At 35.3% G+C, this 25,000-nt stretch overlaps 1 protein-coding gene across 1 annotated transcript in view; it reads right to left on the reverse strand.

Annotated features, from left to right (window-relative positions):
- LOC144974105 (uncharacterized) overlaps positions 1-17,899 on the reverse strand; it is a 32,173-nt gene extending 14,274 nt beyond the window's left edge. The window contains exons 1-5 of the mRNA XM_078917003.1: positions 17,744-17,899; positions 14,035-14,225; positions 7,416-7,545; positions 4,788-4,951; positions 192-316 (exon numbers count right to left, since the gene is read on the reverse strand). Coding sequence (XP_078773129.1) covers positions 192-316; positions 4,788-4,951; positions 7,416-7,545; positions 14,035-14,225; positions 17,744-17,818 — 685 coding nt within the window. The 5' untranslated portion in view covers positions 17,819-17,899. The remainder of the gene's footprint in view (positions 1-191; positions 317-4,787; positions 4,952-7,415; positions 7,546-14,034; positions 14,226-17,743) is intronic.
- Between the last annotated feature and the right edge of the window lie 7,101 nt (positions 17,900-25,000).

A 25,000-nucleotide genomic window follows, 5' to 3' on the forward strand; every position in this document is an offset into this window, starting at 1 on the left:
AGTTTTGGTTGTTGTTTTTATTATTTTTGTTGTTATTATTGTTGATGTTGATGATGATGACGATGATGATGAAGATGGTAATCATGATGATGATGATGATGATGATGATGATGATGATGATGATGATGATGATGATGATGATGAGAAAGAAGAAATGGGAAGAAGTAAGGAGAGATAATGATCCTACTTACCTGGCAGACACTTGATGGTTCCATTGTCTAGGCAAATGTAGTGATCCTTGACAGGCTGACAACAGACAGAACAGTCCGAGCTGTAGTAATGATTACTGCATTGGGAAACAACATCTAGAACTAATCTGAGAACAAAGTAAACATTTTAGGAACGAAATTGACATCAATCAGCTCATTGTTATTGTTGTAAGACAACCATTTTGGTGATTAGTTCACACTAAATTATATCATTCAGACTTTACATATAACAGTGGCGGGTGGTGTGAATATTTTACCTAACCGCATATAATCAATCATTTTCACCTGCATACATAATACGTACGTAATAAATTTGGTTAAAGGATACATCGCCTTTAAGTACTTGATAACATGACGCTGGTAATTGTATATAGTCGAAACAAAGAAATCATCGATCTGAAATACAATTTATAACTTCAAAACCATTTGGTGCACCTTACTTTATTGACCTGTGTAACCAAGCCACTGAGGCTTGAAATGTTATTACATGTAAATGTACAGATTGTCAACAACAGGTCAAGCTTATAAGATTTCAGATTTGTCAAAAATATAAAATATACGTATAGCATTATCAAATCATAATAATAATAATAATAATAATAATAATAATAATAATAATAATAATAATAATAATAATAATAATAATACTTTATTGCATCCCAAAAAGGAAATTTTTTGTACAGACGTGTTATAATTTACACATAAGATAAAAATACAATGGAAATAGGATGTATATATATAAAAAATGAGCAGCTCTATAACCAGAGCTGCGCTTTATAATATGAATAATTTCAACACTGTAAAATAGTTAAAACTGTCACTATAAATTGAAAATTGAAAAGATTGCAAAACAAATAAATTAATATTTATATTTTTAAAAAGTAAAAATGAGAAATAATTATATAAAATGATTATTGCTTGTTGTTATAAAGCCTAATACTGGACGGCAGAAAAGATTTTCGGTGTCTCTCTGTTTTCGTTGAAATAGAGAAAGGGCGACCACTTCTTTCTGACATAATAATTGATGGTCTTAGTGGATGATACTGGTCATTTAATATTTTAGTTATTTTATTTATACAAAATTTCTCGTATAAAAGATCTACATCGTCAACATCATTTATATAGCGTTTAATGGATTTTTTAATATTTGAATTTATTTTGTTCCTTTCCACTGTTAAGCAATTGCCTCCCCAAGCTGTTATACAAAATGACAAAACACTTTCGATTACTGCTCTATAAAATAATGTGCAGAGGGTTTTATCTATTCTAAACTGAGAGAGTTTTGATAAAAAAATATGTACGTCTGCACATCTTATGCCTAATTATTTTCAAGTGTTCATCCCACTTGAGCCTGTCATCAATCGTTACACCAAGGTATTTGTAGTGAGGAACTCGCTGGACGAATTGGTCCTTTAATTTTAACGGTTCTATCGGTTCCTTCACTCTCCTTAAGTCAATCACTAGCTCCTTTGTCTTGCTTATGTTAAGCTCTAGGTGGTGGGCATCACACCAAGACACGAATCTATCAATTTCTTGCCTATAAGCCACTTCGTTGCCATTTGTTATGAGGCCTTGAAGAGTGGTGTCATCTGCAAACTTTATTAAAGGTACACTCAGGTTTTGACTTCTACAGTCATTCGTGTATATTGTGAATAATACAGGGGACAATACACAACCTTGAGGAGCCCCAGTATTTGTAGTTATACAGGAAGATTTGTTTTGTCCTAATTGAACATATTGTGCTCTCTCCGTAAGAAATTCGAGCACCCAAGCAATTATATACTTGTTTAAATTCAGACTAGTCAATTTTTGAACAACCAACTGAGGTTGCATTGTATTGAACGCTGAAGAAAAATCTGCAAAAAGCAATCTGCAATAGCTCCTAGCGTGATCTAGATGCCTGTAGATGTTGTTTGTAAACAGCAAAATGGCATCCTCTACGCCACGTCCTGGTTTGTAAGCAAATTGATGACTATCACTCAATGGCATAAACTGATTCCTAATTTTAACAAGAACAAGTTTTTCTAAAGATTTCATGACTATTGAAGTCAGTGCAACAGGTCTGAGATCGTTCATAGTTTCAAGTTTTTCTTTTTTTGGAACAGGAATAATTTTTGAAGTTTTCCAAATTTCAGGGATCGAAACGCATTGGAGGGACCAGTTAAAAATATGTGTATAAATGGGGGAAAGCTGGTGGGCACATTCTTTTAATAGTTTTCCTTTCATTCCATCCGGCCCAGCAGCCTTCCTCTCGTTTAGTTTCGAAAATACGAATCTCGTTTCCTCTTCACTGACCTCAATAGTCATTTCATCTTCCAAATCCCTGTCTAATTTATGTTTTTCATTTTCAATATCAAATTTGTTTGCTGTGTCGAAACGTGAATAAAATTTATTTAAAGTTTCAATTTCGATATCTTCTGATATAATCGTGGGCTTTGGATTATAGTTAACAGCAGTTTTAAGCCCCCGCCACGTGTCCCGTATATCCCCAGAAGAAAAGCATTTTTCAATTTTATTTTTGTACTTATCTCTACAACTAGATATTACCCTCTTTATCTATTTTTGTTTTGTTTTCAGATCTTTTTTGTTTCCACTAGTATAGAGAGTTTTCTTTTGGTTCAATAAAAGTTTTAGATCTTTTGTTATCCAAGGCTTGTTGTTAGGATAATATTTTATTTCTTTTTTACAAGACACTAGCTGTTCACAGAATTTTAAATACTCACTCACACAGTCATTCAGCTCATCCACACTATCACATGATTCGATAAAAACATTCCAGTCAGTGCATTCAAAACAACCACGCAAATCTTCACACACACTTCCATTCCAGATCTGTACACTTTTCTTTACTGGTTTTACACGTTTAAAAACAGGGCGGTAGGTGGGGAGTAGCAAGAGCGTGCAGTGGTCAGATAAACCTAATGGGGCACGGGTAAACATTTATAACTATTTTTAATATTACACAGGAATAAATCTAATGTTTTTTTGTCCCTTGTCTCGCAGTCCACGTATTGATGAAGTCCCGGGAGAGTAAAATCGTTACATTGGTTAAAATCGCCAGTGACCATCAATACGGCATCGGGTGACTTAATTAGAATGTCCTGTATTTCTTTCCTCAAAATATTTTTCGCTGTGGTGTTGTCTGATGATGGTGGAATGTAGACGTTGATGATGATGACATGAGTATATTCCCGGGGTAGATAATATGGTCGTGACGAAACAGTAATAAATTCAATATCATCGTCACAATACATTTTCTTTATCTGACAGTTATTGGGGTGGCACCATTTGTTGTTAATATATGTGCACACCCCACCCCCAGTTTGTTTATTTACATTAGTCCGATCTCCTCGAAATAGTGAATATTGTTCAATATTAAAACATGATGATGGTATGTGAGGAGATAGCCAAGTCTCTGTTAACGCTATTATGGAGGCTTGACGAAAGTCACTATTAAAATGACACAGTGAAAACAGTTCATCAATTTTGTTTTTCAGTGATCTTACATTACCTGTCACTACACAGGGTAAAAATGGACAAAAAGGCCGTCTGTTAAATTTTGTTTTTATTCCTCCTTTTCTCCCCCTCTTTCTTACTTTAATAAATGATGTGTCAATAGTGGGTGGTGGGGGTGACACGGGTTGGAGGGATCGGAGAGTCTCTGGAGTATAAGTTATCGATAGGCTTATTTTGGCAGCAAAATCACAGGCTAAAACACCATTTATGCTTATAAATATACTAATAAATATAAAAATCAGGAACAATATATACTTCACATCCATTTTGAATAAAAATTAGGCGTTAATTCCGGCGATTGAATGATAAATGAATAAAAATATGTGTAGAAAATAGGTAAACATTCACAACACGTCTGTTGTCGCCGGAAGCCAGCGCCAATATCAAGACGATTCAAAGCGACTTAGTTACATAATTCAAGAGAGATGATATTTCCTCGGGAGAAGTAATATCCTAGAGTCAACATGAAACCTATTAGAAGGTTTAAGTCAATACCGTGGCATTCACTTTCAGCATCTCAAAATCAAAATATTTGAGAAATATTGTTTTGCAATCCTATTTTAATCAAATACAATCAATTGTCATTTCAAAAAAAAACGGAGACAAAGCATTATCTTGTATTGTTCTCCCTGCTTTGTCCGACACTGTTTCCTGCACACTTTGTTCATCTTACACCAGTGGCTGCTTCCTGATTTCTCACTTTAATATTTACAAAATAAAAATGGAGCTACTCGTAACTCAAATATCTTCGTCCTCGTCCTCTCATGATGTATTTTGTGATGCAGGCAGAGTTCACAGCTGAAATGCATACAATTGAAAAGGATATAGGCAAAAAAAAACAAAAAAAAAAAAAAGGGGGGGGGGGGGGGTTCAGGTACCTTCTGGGTTATAATGGATAGCACGTCGGACCGAGATTCGATCCCTAGTCGAGGCAGGTTGATTTTTGGGATAATTTTTTGTTTTTCTTTCTGCTTGTGTAGCACTGGTTCGTAGACACTTTTATGTGTAATTTATTATGTGTAACGAGAAACTGTCATAGTAATAATTGAAGTCGTAACTCACTGTGCTCGTGTATTGTTGAGTACTATTCGTCGAAAGATTGGTGGGCTGTAAAAGATTGGATCCACCCAGTCAACAGTGAAATTGAACTGTGCTATATCTTGAAAACTTTCCGACATACCAACCATCGATACTTCAAAGATTTTGATTACAAAATCTATGTTGCTCTGAAACATTGAAAACAAAACCTTTTATGATAAAACCCGTATGTATATATAAAAAAAGACTCCCCCCCCCCTCCCCAAGCAAGATAGAAAAAAAAAAAGAAATAAAGAGTTATCACAAATTCATGCCATTAGTGCCATAGCGTAATACATTTTTGAAATATTAGATATTTAAAGATTTGATTTCTATTTTCACAACAAGTGTATAAGTAAATAATATTCTCCCAATATGTTGGGAGACCACCAACAACCAGGATTTCTATACATATCAGAAATCTATGAATTCAGATGAAGCCGAATTAATCCCTGAAGAACTAAGAAAAACTGCAGTGTCCTCCGTAAAGTCACAACAAGATATTGACAGCCTCAAAACCGGCCCAGGACAGTGACCAATGGACAATATTAAGAACATGGAGAGAGCAGCTATTCGGAGTGAAACTATTATTTAAATATATTTGTTTTATTTTTACTTTCGATTTATAGCAAAAGTTCAACGGGGAGTCTTAATAAACATGTTCTCTTTTTCTCAACCATGGGCATCAAGATAAAAACCGCTTTTTGCAGATAATAAAAAAAAATCACTGATTTGTACAATAAGCCAGAGTCATTTCTTCTCGCAATCAGGTCTGCGATTAATATAAAATTATCAAGATAATGGAACCATCATAACAGGATCTTTAATTAATAAAAATCATAAAATATTTCTTTTAAAAAGTTGGCAATTGATGATATAGTCATCCAAACCACAAACAGGACAAGACTGAGTACATCGGTGTGGTTTGACATAAAAAGTGAGGCAACAATTCTGTCGAATGTTATGTTTGACTCAGCTGTAAAAATCATTCCACATTATTTATAAAGAAGTCATGAGAGAGTCCCATGCTGGGCCCAGTCAAACAATCCCAGCAATATTTGACTAATGGCTTCAGGAGGAGCCTTCTTTCAAAATGGGAACATGAACTGCATGGTTCATTACATTCGTAAAACCGAAGTGATACTAAGCTACTAGAAGATGTGGACTGTAAAAATAAATAAACAAAAATAAATATAGAAGCTTCAAATAAGAACAAAATACCAAAACACTGTACGTCTTGGGCTCAAAATCCGTCTTCAGCCAGCAACAAAAAATACCAATAAAATCATAATTACATTTTTTTTAAATTGACCGAAGAAGGGTTTTGAGTCGGAAACGTTTCATGTTTGGTACTTTCTTTCTTTTAACTGTTAAATTCATTTTTGTTATTAATTATATTAATAAAACCGCTAATTTAAAGTGGAGTGAAAGACTTGGTATAAAACACTTGATTACGTCCATACAACAGACTGCATTGTATAAAGCAACACCGTTGATATTTTACAGATAAAATATAATTCAATGTTGCTATATTTATGTAATGGGAGGTATAACCGAGAGAGAATGATCTTGCAGGTAAATTTTGAATGAGTTTACAGAAATCTCAAGAATTACAGATGATTGGATCAGAGCAGGTCAAAGAAGAGAAAGAGTGAAGAGAACAATTGTTAAAAATATTATTTTAGATTTGGGGAGATAAAAAAAAGCATAACTTTTATCAAACACGAGGAAACTGGATCATATTATACAATTGAGGTACATGGGCCAAGGCAGAAAAGAATATAAACTTGACACTCTATATCGTAGAAAACTGATGATAGCACTCAACATAAAGTATCAATCTATACAATGGAGAGTAAAATAAAGGACGTAAAGGTTGTACTTTTAGTTTGTGTTGTATCTTTTACATGAGTCACATTTACTCCCTTTATTTTACTCTCTAGTTTATTTGCTCATTTAACCACCTCTAGCTTATGGTATCAATATATAGCTAGTTAATCCTAGAATTAAAAAAAAAAGCCCAACAAACCCGCCCCTCTATGTGTAAAAGAATAAATGGCATATTGATAGGAATAAACTGTATGCGCCAAATCCTTATAATATATGTAAATAAAAGAAAAGAATTGTTAAGACTATTCTAGTCAGCATTAATTAAGTAATAAATAATGTATAAATCGACTGGATGTTGTGATAACTTGATCTATAAATGAAATGAAGAGTGAATGTTTACAAAAATCGTTTAGTCGGTTATTTGACGTTACAAGATTTTCGAAGAAAAATAAAAAAGTTATCATTAGTATCGATTGACACAATAAATTCATTAAATTGATATAGATTTAATGTTTAACCACAGTGAAATAACAGACCTAAAAATACATCAGAGGGAAAACAATCCTAAAATATCTAAATTTGTGTTTTAAAAAATGGATATAACGAGTTGTGGAAAACCACTATTCAAATCTCGTTTGCTTGGCATCTCCTGTGTTTTGCTATTGTTATTCACGTGTCTTTAAATAAACAACCAACATGTCACGTATCTGAATCGTTTGTTGAATGTAGTAAATTTGTTTGCTACATATAGATAAATGTTCTATAGATTGAATGGTTGATTACTTGGAGGAATGGAAACTTGAGGGTAATGAATGCCGCCGTTGTCTTTCCGTTGCCAAGAAATTCGCCAATTTCAAATGAATTGTTGTTAGTTGTCACTGGTAATTGTTGTTGCTGAAAAACGTCGCACGGTCTGGAAAGAAAATAAAAATTAATTAATTAATTACTGTATTCACACAGCACGATACATCATCATCGTTTAATCCTTATTCCTTGGTGGAGCATAGGGCTTCAATACATCTTCACCGTATTCTGTTCTTTGTCTTCTTCTTCATCTCTCCCCAGGACAGTCCAGCCAACTTCACCTCTTCCTCACAAGACCGTCTTCATGTTTTCTCTGGCCTCCCAACCTTCCTTTTCCCCTGAGGGTTCCATTCCACAGCTTGTCTCGCAATGTCTGTCGTTGGTTTTCTGAAATCCAATCCATTTCCCTTTTGAGATTTGTTCGCTAATTTCCTCTTGTCCAGCTATTAACCATAAGTCTTTATTACTGATTTTCTCAGGCCATCTGATACCGAGTATGTGTCGAAGACATATCTGTTTGTGAAGGTTTGAATTTTTCAAAAAGGGTATTGGTCACTCTCGATGTTTCTGAGCCATACAAAATATAAATCAATTTGATATAAATCAAAAGAAAGTATACACTTGTTTTACCTACAAAATTGGTATGATATATTGTAACGGTTTATTTGAAAACTATGTGTTATCATAGTACTATCATTTATATTTCATTTTGTTAGAATTTGTAACGTTTATGGTTGATCTTCGTCACTGTTTCGTCACGACCTTATTATCTACCCGGGAATTTACTCATGTCATCATCATCAACGTCTACATTCCACCATCATCAGACAACAACACAGCGAAAAATATTTTGAAGAAAGAAATACAGGACATTCAAATTAAGTCGCCCGATGCCGTATTGATGGTCACTGGTGATTTTAACCAATGTAAAGATTTCACTCTCCCGGGACTTCATCAATACGTGGACTGCGAGACAAGGGACAAAAAAACATTAGATTTATTCCTGTGTAATATTAAAAATAGTTACAAATGTTTACCCGTGCCCCATTACGTTTATCTGACCACTGCATGCTCTTGCTACTCCCCACCTACCGCCCTGTTTTTAAACGTGTAAAACCAGTAAAGAAAAGTGTACAGATCTGGAACGGAAGTGTGTGTGAAGATTTGCGTGGTTGTTTTGAATGCACTGACTGGAATGTTTTTATCGAATCATGTGATAGTGTGGATGAGCTGAATGACTGTGTGAGTGAGTATTTAAAATTCTGTGAACAGCTCGTATCTTGTAAAAAAGAAATAAAATATTATCCTAACAACAAGCCTTGGATAGCAAAAGATCTAAAACTTTTATTGAACCAAAAGAAAACTCTCTTTACTAGTAGAAATAAAAAAGATCTGAAAACAAAACAAAAAGAGATAAAGAGAGTAATATCCAGTTGTAGAGACAAGTACAAAAATAAAATTGAAAAATGTTTTTCTTCTGGGGATATACGGGACACGTGGCGGGGGCGTAAAACTGCTGTTAACTATAATCCAAAGCCCACGATTATATCTGAAGATATCGAAATTGAAACTCTAAATAAATTTTATTCACGTTTTGACACAGCAAACAAATTTGATATTGAAAATGAAAAACATAAATTAGACAGGGCTTTGGAAGATGAAATGACTATTGAGGTCAGTGAAGAAGAAACGAGATTAGTATTTTCGAAACTAAACGAGAGGAAGGCTGCTGGGCCGGATGGATTGAAAGGAAAATTATTAAAAGAATGTGCCCATCAACTGTCCCCCATTTATACACATATTTTTAACTGGTCCCTCCAATGCGTTTCGATCCCTGAGATTTGGAAAACTTCAAAAATTATTCCTGTTCCAAAAAAAGAAAAACTTGAATCTATGAACGATCTCAGACCTGTTGCACTGACTTCAATAGTCATGAAATCTTTAGAAAAACTTGTTCTTGTTAAAATTAGGAACCAGTTTATGCCATTGAGTGATAGTCATCAATTTGCTTACAAACCAGGACGTGGCGTAGAGGATGCCATTTTGCTGTTTACAAACAACATCTACAGGCATCTAGATCACGCTAAGAGCTATTGCAGATTGCTTTTCGCAGATTTTTCTTCAGCGTTCAATACAATGCAACCTCAGTTGGTTGTTCAAAAATTGACTAGTCTGAATATAAACAAGTATATAATTGCTTGGGTGCTCGAATTTCTTACGGAGAGAGCACAATATGTTCAATTAGGACAAAACATATCTTCCTGTATAACTACAAATACTGGTGCTCCTCAAGGTTGTGTATTGTCCCCTGTATTATTCACAATATACACGAATGACTGTAGAAGTCAAAACCTGAGTGTACCTTTGATGAAGTTTGCAGATGACACCGCTCTTCAAGGCCTCATAACAAATGGCAACGAAGTGGCTTATAGGCAATAAATTGATAGATTTGTGTCTTGGTGTGATGCCCACCACCTAGGGCTTAACATAAGCAAGACAAAGGAGCTAGTGATTGACTTTAGGAGAGTGAAGGAACCGATAGAACCGTTAAAATTAAAGGACCAATTCGTCCAGCGAGTTCCTCACTACAAATACCTTGGTGTAACAATTGATGACAGGCTCAAGTGGGATGAACACTTGAAAATAATTAGGCATAAGATGTGCAGACGTACATATTTTTTATCAAAACTCTCTCAGTTTAAAATAGATAAAACCCTCTGCACATTATTTTATAGAGCAGTAATCGAAAGTGTTTTGTCATTTTATATAACAGCTTGGGGAGGCAATTGCTTAGCAGTGGAAAGGAACAAAATAAATTCAAATATTAAAAAATCTATTAAACGCTATATAAATGATGTTGACGACGTAGATCTTTTATACGAGAAATTTTGTATAAATAAAATAACTAAAATATTAAATGACCAGTATCATCCACTAAGACCATCAGTTATTATGTCAGAAAGAAGTGGTCGCCCTTTCTCTATTTCAACGAAAACAGAGAGACACAGAAAATCTTTTCTGCCGTCCAGTATTAGGCTTTATAACAACAAGCAATAATCATTTTATATAATTATTTCGCATTTTTACTTTCAAAAAATGTAAATATTAAATTATTAATTTATTTGTTTTGCAGTCTTTTCAATTTTTAATTTATAGTGACAGTTTTGACTATTTTACAGTGTTGAAATTATTCATATTATAGAGCGCAGCTCTGGTTATGGAGCTCCTTTTTCATATATACATCCTATTTCCATTGTATTTTTGTCTTATTATGTAAATTATAACACGTCTGTACAAAAAATTTCCTTTTTGGGATGCAATAAAGTATTATTATTATTATTATTATCTTGTATGCAACGTAGACTTTTTAAAATTTGATCTTCAAAAAGGGAAGTAACAAGTCAAAACATACACTATGATTTGGACAAACAAAGACAAAAACTTAATAAATGTACTTGTGTTCATTTCATTTGAAGTGAAGGCGAATCTAATTCAATCAGTAACGAGTATGTTCCCCGTTCGCTCCAATCACAGCATTACATCTCCTACGCATGGAATTGGTCAATCTGGCCAGCTGGTGTTGAGCAAGTTATCCCAAGCTGTTCTTATGGCGAGGAACAGTTGTTCATGTTGTGGGGCCGGGTCTAATGAACGAACTTGGCGGCCAATTAAGTCCCATACATGTTCTATAGGATTTAGATCGGGGGATATTGCAGGCCGTGGGCCGATAACGTTCACAATATTTGCTGCTATAAAGTCCCTTGTTACAGTAGTTCGGTGGGATGGTGCATTGTCGTGTTTGAATGAAAAATTAGGATGTTCATGAAAAAATGGAATAAAATGGGCTGGATGTACCTCGCACCGGTTAGGGACACATTTACTTGGATTAGGTGGATGAATATAGATCTGAGGAAATCTTTCTTGATTGTGGGGTTCCCCAGGGTTCAGTACTTGGACCCGTTCTTTTTGTTCTGTACGTTGGCCCTCTGTCTAAAATCATCAGAAGTTTCGGTCTGTCTTACCATCAATACGCTGATGATACGCAATTGTACTGCGTTTCCAATACGAGAAATTTACAAGAAGTATCAGCCAATACTAAAAATTGTATCCAAAGTGTTAAGAAATGGATGAATGAGAACAGACTGAAACTGAATGATGATAAGACGGAGGTGCTGTATGTGGGGAATAGGAAGTGGAAAAGTGAAACAGATTTGAAGTTGGGGGATGCCTCCATTCAAATTGTTGACAAAGTGAAAAACCTTGGCACATTCTTAGGCTCTGGACTGTCGATGGAGCATCAGGTTAATAATTTGGTTAGATCTCTCTTTTTCCAACTAAAAAAGATTGGTTCCATTAGACGGTTCATATCTGAGGATGTGACCAAGCACCTGGTTGTGTCCCTCGTACTATCGAAATTGGATTATTGTAATGCTCTGTTGTTGGCGTTTCGCAATACAAACTGAAACGTCTTCAGATTGTCCAAAACAGCGCTGCCAGACTAGTATTCATGAAGCGTAGGTGCGACTCTGCCGGACCTCTACTTCATGACCTGCATTGGCTGCCTGTTGGGAAAAGGATTAAATTCAAAGCTTGTGTTTTAGTGTATCTTGAAGGTACTGCCCCTTCCTACCTTTCGGAACTAATTGAAAGATATTCAAAACCCTGCCCTTACGTTCTGCCAGTGATTCCACAAAACTAGTTGTCCCTCGAATTCGGAAAAATGCTGGAATGAGATCCTTTTCTCATTTCGAACCCTCTATTTGGAACGCCTTACCGCAGAGCATTCGTGAAAAAGAATCTTTGTCGTTCGCTTAAAACATATCTGTTTCGATTTTAGTAGATGGTATGAGAAGCAAGATAGGTTTGGTTTGTGTTGGGTGTTGTGTTGTGTGTGTGTGTGTGTGTGTGTGTGTGTGCTTGTGTGTGTAAATGATTATGTTTCAGCCAAAGTAATTTGTAATTTAAGCGCTTAGAGTCTGGTGTCTCGGAGTTATAGCGCTATATAAGTTTTCAGCATTTCAGCATTAATTAGAGTGACCTATAGTCTCTGCTTATTCCACCCCAAAACCATGACTTGTCCTTATCCTCTGTTTGGGGATTCCAAGACACAATAATCGTGAAATTGCTCGTGTGATCTTCGGTAACAACAAAATCTACCGTCATTTCTTCCAATCACAAATCGTGATTCATCTGAGAAGAGAATAAATGACCACGCATGCATTGTTCAGCGCAGATGAGCACGGGCTCACTGAAGGCGGGTCAACCGGTGATGTGCTCTAAGAAGTGGACGTCTTGCGATTATGTCATGCTTTCTAAGTCTGCGACAAACAAACAGTGTGTCGACTAATTCGTGTATCTGGGAACGCTAGTGCAGTTTCACTCGCCGTCCTAAAACGATCTCGTAGATGTAGGGTGTGTATAAAACGGCCCTCACCTTGTGTTGTTTCTCGTGGTCTGCCAGTTCAATCTCGGCCCCTTACCGTTTGTGTCATTTCAATACAATCCACTGACGAATATACATTTCCCCTTGTGATATTAAACATTCTTGCGACATTGTTCACAGACTGTCCAGCTTGAAGATGAGCAATGGCACGTGCATACTGTTCTAAACTAAGTCGTGGCATCGCGTAGATTAATGGGTGGTATTTTGAATTCTGCTTTCCTTCTTGAAAATGTTTCAAGAAGACACGGATGGCAAAAAAATGAATCTACACACTAGGGCGCTAAAAGGCCAATTTAGCACATGCTCGACGTGGTGAACGAATTTCAGGTCAAAAACAAAAACATCGACAATCGGTACACAGAAAGGCTAATGGTAAACAACTCAGTGGAAAATCATGAGCCTACGCCAACGGATAAAAAAGTATCGACGATTTTAAATGTGTATACTTTCTTTTGGTCGCAAGTATATATATATATATATATATATATATATATTATATATATATATATATAATATATATATATATATATATATATATATATATATATATATATATATATATATATATATAATATATATATATATATATATATATATATATATATATATATATATAAACCTTTTTTTGTCAAAGACTTTAGGATCTCAAATGTTCTACAGGAAAACCGTTTAGTATCTTCTTACAAAGAATTACGCAGATGGGATAAAAACTTCCGGTTCTTTTTATAATCTTTTGTAGAATCATTTATCGAAGTTTTGTTTGGTGCAGATTTCAAATTTACAAAAACAATGTGTTTGTGAGACATTACGCAACAATGGAACCCACGTGACATTCGATGTGAGATATACATTGTTAGCCAGGGTAGTTTTCTGGATACGTCAAAATATTTTTTTTCTGAAAACACTAAAAAACCATCTTGTTGGCCAATATCTCCTCTATTATTAATCAGATGACGTGATTCTAAGTCACATTATACAACTTTCCCAAACGTACTTGCTAAGGTCTTGTATGTAATCTTTTGCGACTTTCTCTCTGTTAATTAGTGTCAATTATGAGTGGCAAATAATGAAAACAACCTGTCTTCTTTGAGATAAACAAACTGCTTTTAAATGGGTGTTATACTAAAATTTAATAATCACATTTTTGGGACTTACGAACTACTACCACTACTTGTTCCACAATGCTCAAATGCCGAGTCACACATATTAGGAGTGCAAGAGCCGGCCTTCTTCTCTGGTTCATCACAGCAATCTCCAGAAGAGAGTGTTCCATCAAAGTTTTCGTAACTAATATACTTTATCCCAAGTAACTGGTTTTTCTGGAGGTTAGCAGCTGAAGATACAATCTGGAAATAATGCAGTAATATAATTTAAAATCAAACAATTCTTGATGAACGGCTCAATTTATATTATGTGTTTTATTGGGGTGGGAAGTCAAGGATAATAATAAGAGAATGAGTCAATCTGCCTTATAGATAAAAACTGATCGACAAGCTAGAAAAGAGTTCATTGTGTGGAGGAAGAAAACGAAAATCTACTATCTAATTGCCTTTCTTGAGTCACGTGTTAACTTCAAAACTAGTCGTGAAATGAATGTATCATTCTACACAATTAGCAAAAAAGTAACAACGGACTACCATTGAAGGGACTAACATCCGTAACAAACGTGTACGTGACTATCACTATGTGAACGTCGTCTTTATCATGTCATACCGTATTGTTTAAGAGCTAATATGTCTTTAAAATCTTGAGATGGTCTGTGAAACTTTCAAGCTTAGTTAAAATTTATTAAATTGAAATAAATAACATTCATTGTTTATATAATAAAAAATATTATTAAATATCTATAACACAAATAAGTGTCATCTCTACCTACATTCATTTGACATGTCTAACTTCATACACTGGCCTATATCTAATACACAATTAAGTAAGTGTCATAGTATTCGTATTATAATTTTCTCAATTTACATTCATATTATGACATGTTCAACTTTATACACTCGAGAGTCAACTGAATAAGTACAACATAAAAGATAAAAACTATGATTTATCCCCAGTGCACCAATATAATATAATAACTTTGGTGCATCATAATCATACGTGTATAAAAAAAATATCTAAATGCTCCGCGAAGAACTTTTAGGTAATAAATGATATGCGTAAGTAGACAAATTAAAACCGATGTGCGCACTCATAGGAAAAACAAACTATTGAACATATTTACATGGCAATGCAACTGAGAAGATCTTGGAACTCGATCTTATGATAACGTCTTAAGATTTGATAAACTTCTTATCAACATTTCATTCCCCATATTTTGTGTTACCCATTGTCCTTGTATGCGTTGGCCTTAGAGTACTTTTTGGATTCTGTGCGATGTGTAGATTAATTATTACATATTATTACATATTACTCACAGAAACATTTTGGTGGAGCATAGAAAATTGGGTAACTCTTTTAAATTAAGAATTAATAATTGTTATAATTGAAAATTATTACATATTCCCAACATTTCTTTATTATTATAAAATGAACTATCAATCTGAGGAAAAAAAAACTGTTGATTTTTGTTCGGCTATGTGGTCTAGTGGTATGACACTCGCTTTCGGATCGGAAGGTCCTGGGTTCGAGCCTCGCTCGGCGCATAGTTGAGTCCTTGGAGAAGGCTCTTTACTCACATTATCTCACCGTACTCAGGTGTAAAATGAGTACCTGGCCGTTAACAGGGTTTTCTCTGTCCCAAAAATTTGTAATATCGCCTGACAGGCGTCATGTCTCGTCCCACATGTTACGTGTTGCTGTTGGCCAGGGACCCCTTGTAAAGCGCTTTGAGCACGTTTAGTGGATATTGCGCTATATAAAAGCTCAAGTTTTTTTTTTTTTTTTTTTTTTGTTTAAAAAGTTAAACCAATTTTGGTATCCATATTTCTGCATGTGAGATCCCCGACTTGTTAGATACATTTCAACTAATCTGATACATTTACATCTTACTTCTGTATACCGCCATGGTAGAGATCTTAATTCTTTGGGAAAGACACTATGTCCGTATGAACTACACACAGCGTTGATCCAACTTTTTATTCCAATCGTCTATTTCTTTACGCACAATGTTTATAATAATATATTATTTCATACTCCACTCCTTCATGCACTAGTGGATTAAAGAAGAAGAAGAAGAAGAAGAAGAAGAAGAAGAAGAAGAAGATGAAGAAGAAGAAGAAGAAGAAGAAGAAGAAGAAGAAGAAGAAGAAGAAGAAGAAGAAGAGAAGAAGAAGAAGAAGAAGATGATGATGAAAAATAAAAATTAAATAATAATAATAATAATAATAATGATAATAATAATAATAATAATAATAATAATAATAATAATAATAATAATAATAATAATAATAATAATAATAATAATAATAAATGACACTTGTGCGCTTTCCATGAACCAAACATCTCAAAGCTCTTAGAGAAAACGAATTACGTTAGGAACACAGGCTGTCAAAATTAAACATTGAAACAAAATACATATTGCTTAAATAATAGTATACAAACATTACAAATTACGGTCGCATTAGGTAAAATAAATTGCGAAAAAGTGAGTTTTTAAAAAAGATTTAAAGTTTGAGATGTTCTCTATTTCTCTACTACGTTGCGTAATGCAAATGTTGCTGCTCGAAGCTCGAAGAAATAACTAATAATGTGAAATTTAATTACAAAAAGAGATCAAATGAACGTTTCGGGTTTCCCCTTTATCAACAAAACAGGATGAATGAAACACCACAGATGAATGAGATAATGTGGTAGTGGCGTAGTTAACTTAACCCCGTTCATTTGTTCTGTTTTTGTAATTAAATTGAAGCTTACATTCTATTTCACATTATTAGTTATTACTAGGTTGCGGTAGGGTATTCCAGAGTTTAGGGCCATAATATTGAAATGAGCGATAACCAAAAGATGCTTTTTGGTACAGATAATGGAGTGGTGTCTCGTGGTGGTCGACGGCTTCTGGTTCGAGGTTAAGGTTTATTAGTTCTGTAAGATAAAGAGGGCCTAAATGGTTACGGCATTGGAAAACGAATAAAGCAATTTTGTAGTCTATTCTGTAGCGGACAGGAATCTAGTGCAAATTTTCCAAAAGTAGGGTGATATGGTCGACTTTTCTTTTTTTGATATAATATTATGCTGACTGCTGAATTTTTTACCCGTGGTAATTTACCAGTTAGATTCAGATGGAGATCTGACAAAAGGGATTTGCAATAATCAAATTTTGATCAAACAAAAAAAAAGAACCCATTAATTTTCAATTGACATTTTTTGTTAAAGACTTTCTGACAAGGAATATTCTGTTGATTTGAAAAATCAAACATTTGCAGACATTATTTACATGGAATGACATGGATAAAATTTCATCGAAAATAAACCCTAGATTCCTAACCTGCTTGGACAAAAGCAATTTTTATTTATGATAATATTTCTAAATTGCTTTTTTTTTGGTGTTTTTGTCAATAAAAATAATTTCAGTTTTAGATTTGTTTAGTTGGGGTTTGTTCTCAATCATCCAGTTCTTAATGTCAATCCAAACCTTTTTGAAAAGAAAAAGAAGAAGAAGTTAAAAAAAAAAAGAAGAAAAAGAAGAATAATAATAATAATAATAATAATAAGAAGAAGAAGAGAGAAGAAGAAGAAGAAGAAGAAGAAGAAGAAGAAGAAGAAGAAGAAGAAGAAGAAGAAGAAGAAGAACAAAATAAAAAGAGGAGAAGGATGAGGAGGAGGAGGAGGAGGAGGAGGAGGAGGAGGAGGAGGAGGAGGAGGAGGAGGAGGAGGAGGAGGAGGAGGAGGAGGAGTAAAACATAGAAAATTTTATACTCACTAAAATCAATGAAATTATAACAATACAATGTAAACTTAAATTCACACATGCTGTTTGATCAATCTTATTAAACATCGTGATTGCCTGTGCCCACCCAAGTCTGATGAAGCTTGAGTATTGAACTATGGACTAAACTGTGAATGATCGTTCAAGATTATTAACAATCTACTCTCTTCATATTTCATTACGATATCAAATCCTATTCATGCCCTTACTGATAAGGTTGTGATTTACAATAGTTGAGTGTCGTCTATCTCTTTTATGTAATGCTATTGGGACACACGCTTTACCCATAACATTTCACCCTAGCTCTTTCACTTTCTCTCTTTAACAACTTGGCATAATCACCTACTGTATTTTCAATAATATAACATTGTCATAATTTATTATTCCTAGGTCATAAGGTGCATTTTATCGATAATGGCCAATACTGCCATATTCTGACAAAACAAATTGTTTTCATTTCGATCAGAAAAGTTGCACTGCTATTTTAAAATTAAAATTGAGCTTTATAGCGCAATATCCACTAAATGTGCTCAAAGCGCTTTACAAGGGGTCCCTGGTCAACAGCAACATTTGACATGTAGGACGGGACATGACGCCTGTTAGGCGGTATTACAATTTTTCGGACAGAGACAACGCTGTTAACGGCCAGGTACTCATTTTACACCTGAGTACGGTGAGAGAATGTGAGTAAAGAGCCTTTTCCAAGGACTCAACTATGCGCCGAGCGCGAGGTTCGAACCAAGGACCTTCCGATCCGAAAGCGAGTGTCATACCACTAGACCACATAGCCGCACAAGTTTTATTTGTGAACGTATTAACCAGATATCAACCGTACTCGGGACAAATCCTTGGACCAGTTCTTTTTACTACTAGCCACTGTCAAATGTTATTAAGAAATGTGATCATTTATATCAATTTTATGCAGATGATACTCTAATATTTAGTTCTTCTCCCTGTTATGATATTGAAAGCTTGATTGGACAATATGGGACCTGTTTAATAATAATAATAATAATAATAATAATAATAATAATAATAATAATAATAATAATAAATAATAATAATAATAATATAATAATAATAATAATAATAGATCTTTATTGTCCATAAATATGGCAATTTGTCATTTAGTTACACTTGTTATAATGTTAACGATAACTGTAAGATGAACAGATATTTCACTCCCCCTTATTTTCTCTCTCTCTCTCTCTCTCTCTCTCTCTCTCTCTCTCTCTCTCTCTCTCTCTCTCTCTTTCTTTCACACGTGCGATATACACAACGTAAACATATTCATTTCGTTTTCAATTTGTTACGATTGTGGCAATTCGACACCAAAAATTATCATCATTATCAATTGGTCAGTTAATCTTACATTAAATAGATTAATCAGTTAATCAGTCAACGAATCAATCCTTGGTTTTTCTGTACCATATGAAATATTCAAAATTTTTATTGCTGATGGAACGAACGTTGATTTATACTTGTTAGTTCTACATTTAATCTGACAAAACCTTCTCCCAGATGGTAAAAGACTAAATTCATGGTATAAAATATGTTTTTATTGTTGGTAATTGAGAATGCTTTCCTTTCTATTGCTTCTCCATGAATTCTTTCTACTCCATCAAGAGAATGGTTTATTATTTTTGATGCCTTTTTGATAAATGAAGTTAAAGATTGGATGGGCAGAACAAACTAATGTTGACTGATAAAAAGAAAGAAATTTTAATTTTTGTTAGGCAAAATATCCTTAAAATGGCAAATGTTTAGGGGCTTTCTTTCTGAGATCACTTTATATATTTTTTTCTAAAAGCATAAAAAAACCTTGGAGTGTTGATTGACGCTGATCTTTCAATGTCCAGTCAGGTCAATCGCATTATAAAACAATGTACCTTGAAATCAGAAGAATTAGTAAAATTAGAAACCTTCAAATTGAGTTTTTATATAGTGCAATATCCACTAAACGTGCTCGAAGCGCTTTACAGGGGTCCCTGACCAACAGAAACACGTAACATGTAGAACGAGAAATGACGCCTGTTGGGCGATATTTCAATTCTTTTCCAACAGAGACAACGCTTGTTAACGGCCAGTTACTCATTTACACCTGATAATGGTGAGAGAATGTGGGTGAAGAGCCTTCTCCAGGGACTCAACTAAGTCCCAGCGATGCTCGAACCCAGGACATTCCGATCCGAAAGCGAGTGTCATACCACTAGACCACGTAAACAAAAATAGCAGAAGTTTTGATAAATTATTTTGCACTTTTAAATTTAGACTACTGCAATTCATTACTGGTAAACATGAAAAAAGAAATAAAAATAAGATAGCCTTCAAGTTGTACAGATAATGCCGCTAGGCTTGTTTTAAAACAATCTAAATTCTCCTCAGCAACCTGCCTCCGTCAAGAGCTTCATTGGCTTCCCGCTGAGAAGCGAATAAGTTATAAAATTGCTCCACGGTTATAATCTTACATACTGGTCCCCCGTTGTATATTAACAATGTTTTAAAGGTATATACTCCAACAAGAACCTTGAGATCGAGTGATGATCAGCTCAAATTGGTGAGGCCAATGGCACTTCGTAAGGTTGGCACTCAATCGTTTCAATTTGCCGCCCCTCAATGTTGAAATTCCCAACCAGCACCCCTTGGGTCATCAGCTCTTCTTTAAAACCCATCTAAAAAAACCACTTGTTTCAAATGTAATTAATTGATGATCTGTTTCTTTGTGTATTGTATATTTCAATTGATATCACGGTAAAGCGCTTGGTTTCTGTTTAAACGGGGGCAAAGCGCTATAATAATAAGTGCTATTTATTATTATTATTATTATATTATTATTATTATTATATTATTATTATTATTATTATTATTATTATTATTATTATTATTATTATTATTATTATTATTATTATTAGTATAAACTTTTCTGGCCAAAATTTAAATAGATTAATAAATTGATTTTGTAAATGTACGGGAAAATATTACACCTAGAGACCAACGAAGACGTGGAGATCTGAAGTTAGACTGATGAAAGAAGCAAATTATCACGACTTGCTCTGGAGACAATTTACTAATAAATAAAGTAAATAAAACAAAATTCCCTTTATTCTTCCAATAGGAGATTTTTTTCTCTAGGGTCTATTCCAACAGGAGACTGGAATAACCCAGGCGTCCGCCGCAGTGCAGGGCCGCAAACTGAGCTAGGGCGAGATGACTTGCTCAAGGCCACACAACGCAGCGGCGGGTAATCGAGCCACGCTGCCCCTAGAATTGGCTGCGGGGAAAGAGCAAAGGACAAAGAGCAACACATTGATTAAGTCCATTCAGGAAACAGGGTTTGACTGCTTTAGTTTTAAACTCTTCATCGACAAGATTCTTTTCTCCGAAACATAACTCCTAGGCTCTTCTGCTATTTTGTTAAAATTAAACAAATTCTGATATTTGAAAACGTTCCCATGCTTAACATAAACTGATAGAATTTGGAAGCAATAGGAATTTTTTTTTTTTTAAGTTGTACTTCAATAATTTTGACATATAAATGGATTTATGATGACTTGGTTCACTACGATATGCCACCAGATGGAAACTGGGTCAATAACAGTAAGGAAGAGCCAAAGGTTCTAATGAAGATAACTTATAAACTGAAATGAATAGATAAGGACATTAATTTCCGTTATTCTTTCCTTACGGAATTTTCGGGATCTATTCTTAAGTAAGATGGAAAAAGCATAAGGTGATTCAAAAGTCCTGTCGGTGTTTGGACCGTGAATTGTGAAATTCTGAATAGAATTTTTTTTATAACTGTTTTCCGTACACTAAGCTGCCAACGTTGGCATTTCAATTCAAACCATAATATAACCGTAAATGCTTTGCTAATACTCTGAAAAGCAAATGGCTATCCAGTGTAGTTTACAAACGATGACCCAAACTTTCCCATAGTCGATCTAGCATCACTTTATCACAGATACAGTTTAGCTTTTGATTCTCTTTTTCAAATCGTCTATTGATGTCGGTAATGGTGATCGATAAAATAAAACTTTTACAAACCCTTAAGGTAAAAACAATCCCACGATGTTAGGTCTAATAATCTGGCATACGATTGGATGATCATTCATGCCAATGCGTGCCAGCATTCCTTGTTTCGAACCTCCAAATCCGATGTCGGTAGAGCTTAATTTTCATTTTGGTATTGTGCAGAACACAATAAATTTTTGAGAGTCTCACTCATATTCCAAAAATTCCCTAGGTTAGTTCTGAACTTATCGCAAACCTCACGTTGCAAACAAGAATGGCTCATAGGCTGTTAAAATTCTTAAGACCTTTCGGTCTGTAATAGAAGTGATGTTAAAGTATGGGAAATTTTGCGTCATCGTCTCCAAACTACACTGGATAGATATAGTCGCTTTTCAGAGTATTAGTACTAGTAGCAAAGTGTACTTTGTTTGAATCACAATCCCAAAGTTTGCTGTATAATGTACAGGACTTCATTAATTTTATCTTTATTCAGATATATTCACAATCCAAGAAACAAACCCCAACTCGACTTTTGAATCAGCTGTGTACAATGTCGTAAATTGGGCATTGGTTAGGTGACATGTTCAAGATCAGACAGCTCGTAGGGGGGAATCAAATGGGTTTAATCTGTGCACAAAACAGAGATCTGACACCGCTGTGCTACGTTGCCACCTGCTAACTCCAAACCCAAAGAGTCACAAGAAAGTCTCGACTTATTGGCAGTTTTAACAAAATAGGATATTTGAATGAAAAATTATGTTTATCTGGGTACGTCAAAATAATGGTGCTTGCCAAACGTTTGGAATCTTTAAAATTTAAACAAACTATAGATAACTATCTACGATGTTTATTTCTTAGAAGAGCGTCATAACCAAATACTATTTGATTGATTATAACGTGACTTCAATTCTTAACGCACTTACAATCACTTTGATTCAGAAAAGTGAGTGGAGCAGGCACTTATGTTGGTAACAACAAGATATGAAGTGAATAGAAAAGTGCCAGAAGACAATAGAGAATAAAAATTTTTCGCGGCGGTGGTGGGGTTTGAACCTGCGACCTTATTGGTTCGACAACTCCGCCTGGCAGGTGAGAGCGTGGCTCTACCGTGTGAGCTATCCACGAACACAAAAATATTCGTTTCAAACTCAAAGTCATTACTAGATCCCTCTCTCACCCACTTCTTGAGAACGCCGATTCGTTCGTACACCACCATCGCGAATAATTTTGACCAGCAGTTAAGCTTAATAGCCAATATTCTCAACACAAACATATAACATAGAAACGATTGAGACATTGAGTATGCTCCGGTGTATGGGGTGAATTTTAATTCAGAAAAGTGAGTGGAGCAGGCACTTATGTTGGTAACAACAAGATATGAAGTGAATAGAAAAGTGCCAGAAGACAATAGAGAATAAAAATTTTTCGCGGCGGTGGTGGGGTTTGAACCTGCGACCTTATTGGTTCGACAACTCCGCCTGGCAGGTGAGAGCGTGGCTCTACCGTGTGAGCTATCCACGAACACAAAAATATTCGTTTCAAACTCAAAGTCATTACTAGATCCCTCTCTCACCCACTTCTTGAGAACGCCGATTCGTTCGTACACCACCATCGCGAATAATTTTGACCAGCAGTTAAGCTTAATAGCCAATATTCTCAACACAAACATATAACATAGAAACGATTGAGACATTGAGTATGCTCCGGTGTATGGGGTGAATTTTAATTCAGAAAAGTGAGTGGAGCAGGCACTTATGTTGGTAACAACAAGATATGAAGTGAATAGAAAAGTGCCAGAAGACAATAGAGAATAAAAATTTTTCGCGGCGGTGGTGGGGTTTGAACCTGCGACCTTATTGGTTCGACAACTCCGCCTGGCAGGTGAGAGCGTGGCTCTACCGTGTGAGCTATCCACGAACACAAAAATATTCGTTTCAAACTCAAAGTCATTACTAGATCCCTCTCTCACCCACTTCTTGAGAACGCCGATTCGTTCGTACACCACCATCGCGAATAATTTTGACCAGCAGTTAAGCTTAATAGCCAATATTCTCAACACAAACATATAACATAGAAACGATTGAGACATTGAGTATGCTCCGGTGTATGGGGTGAATTTTAATTCAGAAAAGTGAGTGGAGCAGGCACTTATGTTGGTAACAACAAGATATGAAGTGAATAGAAAAGTGCCAGAAGACAATAGAGAATAAAAATTTTTCGCGGCGGTGGTGGGGTTTGAACCTGCGACCTTATTGGTTCGACAACTCCGCCTGGCAGGTGAGAGCGTGGCTCTACCGTGTGAGCTATCCACGAACACAAAAATATTCGTTTCAAACTCAAAGTCATTACTAGATCCCTCTCTCACCCACTTCTTGAGAACGCCGATTCGTTCGTACACCACCATCGCGAATAATTCTGACCAGCAGTTAAGCTTAATAGCCAATATTCTCAACACAAACATATAACATAGAAACGATTGAGACATTGAGTATGCTCCGGTGTATGGGGTGAATTTTAATTCAGAAAAGGAGTGGAGCAGGCACTTATGTTGGTAACAACAAGATATGAAGTGAATAGAAAAGTGCCAGAAGACAATAGAGAATAAAAATTTTCGGCGGTGTGGTTGAACCTGCGACCCTTTTTGGGTCGACATCCGCTGGCAGGAGGCGTGCTCTCCGTGTGAGCTATCCGAACACAAAATATTCGTTTCAACCAATCATTACTAGATCCCGCTCTCACCCACTTCTTGAGAACGCGATTCGTTCGACACACCATCGCGATATTTTGACCAGCAGTTAGCTTAATAGCAATATTCTCAACAACATTATTAGAAACGATTGAGAACATTGAGTAAGCTCCGTGTATGGGTGAATTTAATTCAGAAAGTGAGTGGAGCAGGCACTTATGTGGTAATCAACAAGATATGAGTGAATAGAAAGTGACAGAAGACAATAGAGATTAAAATATTTTTCGCGGCGGTGGTGGGGTTTGAACCTGCGACCTTATTGGTTCGACAACTCCGCCTGGCAGGTTTAGAGCGTGGCTCTACCGTGTGAGCTATCCACGAACACAAAAATATTCGTTTCAAACTCAAAATCATTACTAGATCCCTCTCTCACCCACTCTTGAGAACGCCGATTCGTTCGTACACCACCATCGCGAATAATTTTGACCAGCAGTTAAGCTTAATAGCCAATATTCTCAACACAAACATATAACATAGAACGATTGAGACATTGA

Source organism: Berghia stephanieae, chromosome 5, assembly GCF_034508935.2.
Source record: "Berghia stephanieae isolate SIO BIC M18660-M18661 chromosome 5, UCSD_Bste_1.3, whole genome shotgun sequence".
NCBI lineage: Eukaryota > Metazoa > Mollusca > Gastropoda > Nudibranchia > Aeolidiidae > Berghia > Berghia stephanieae.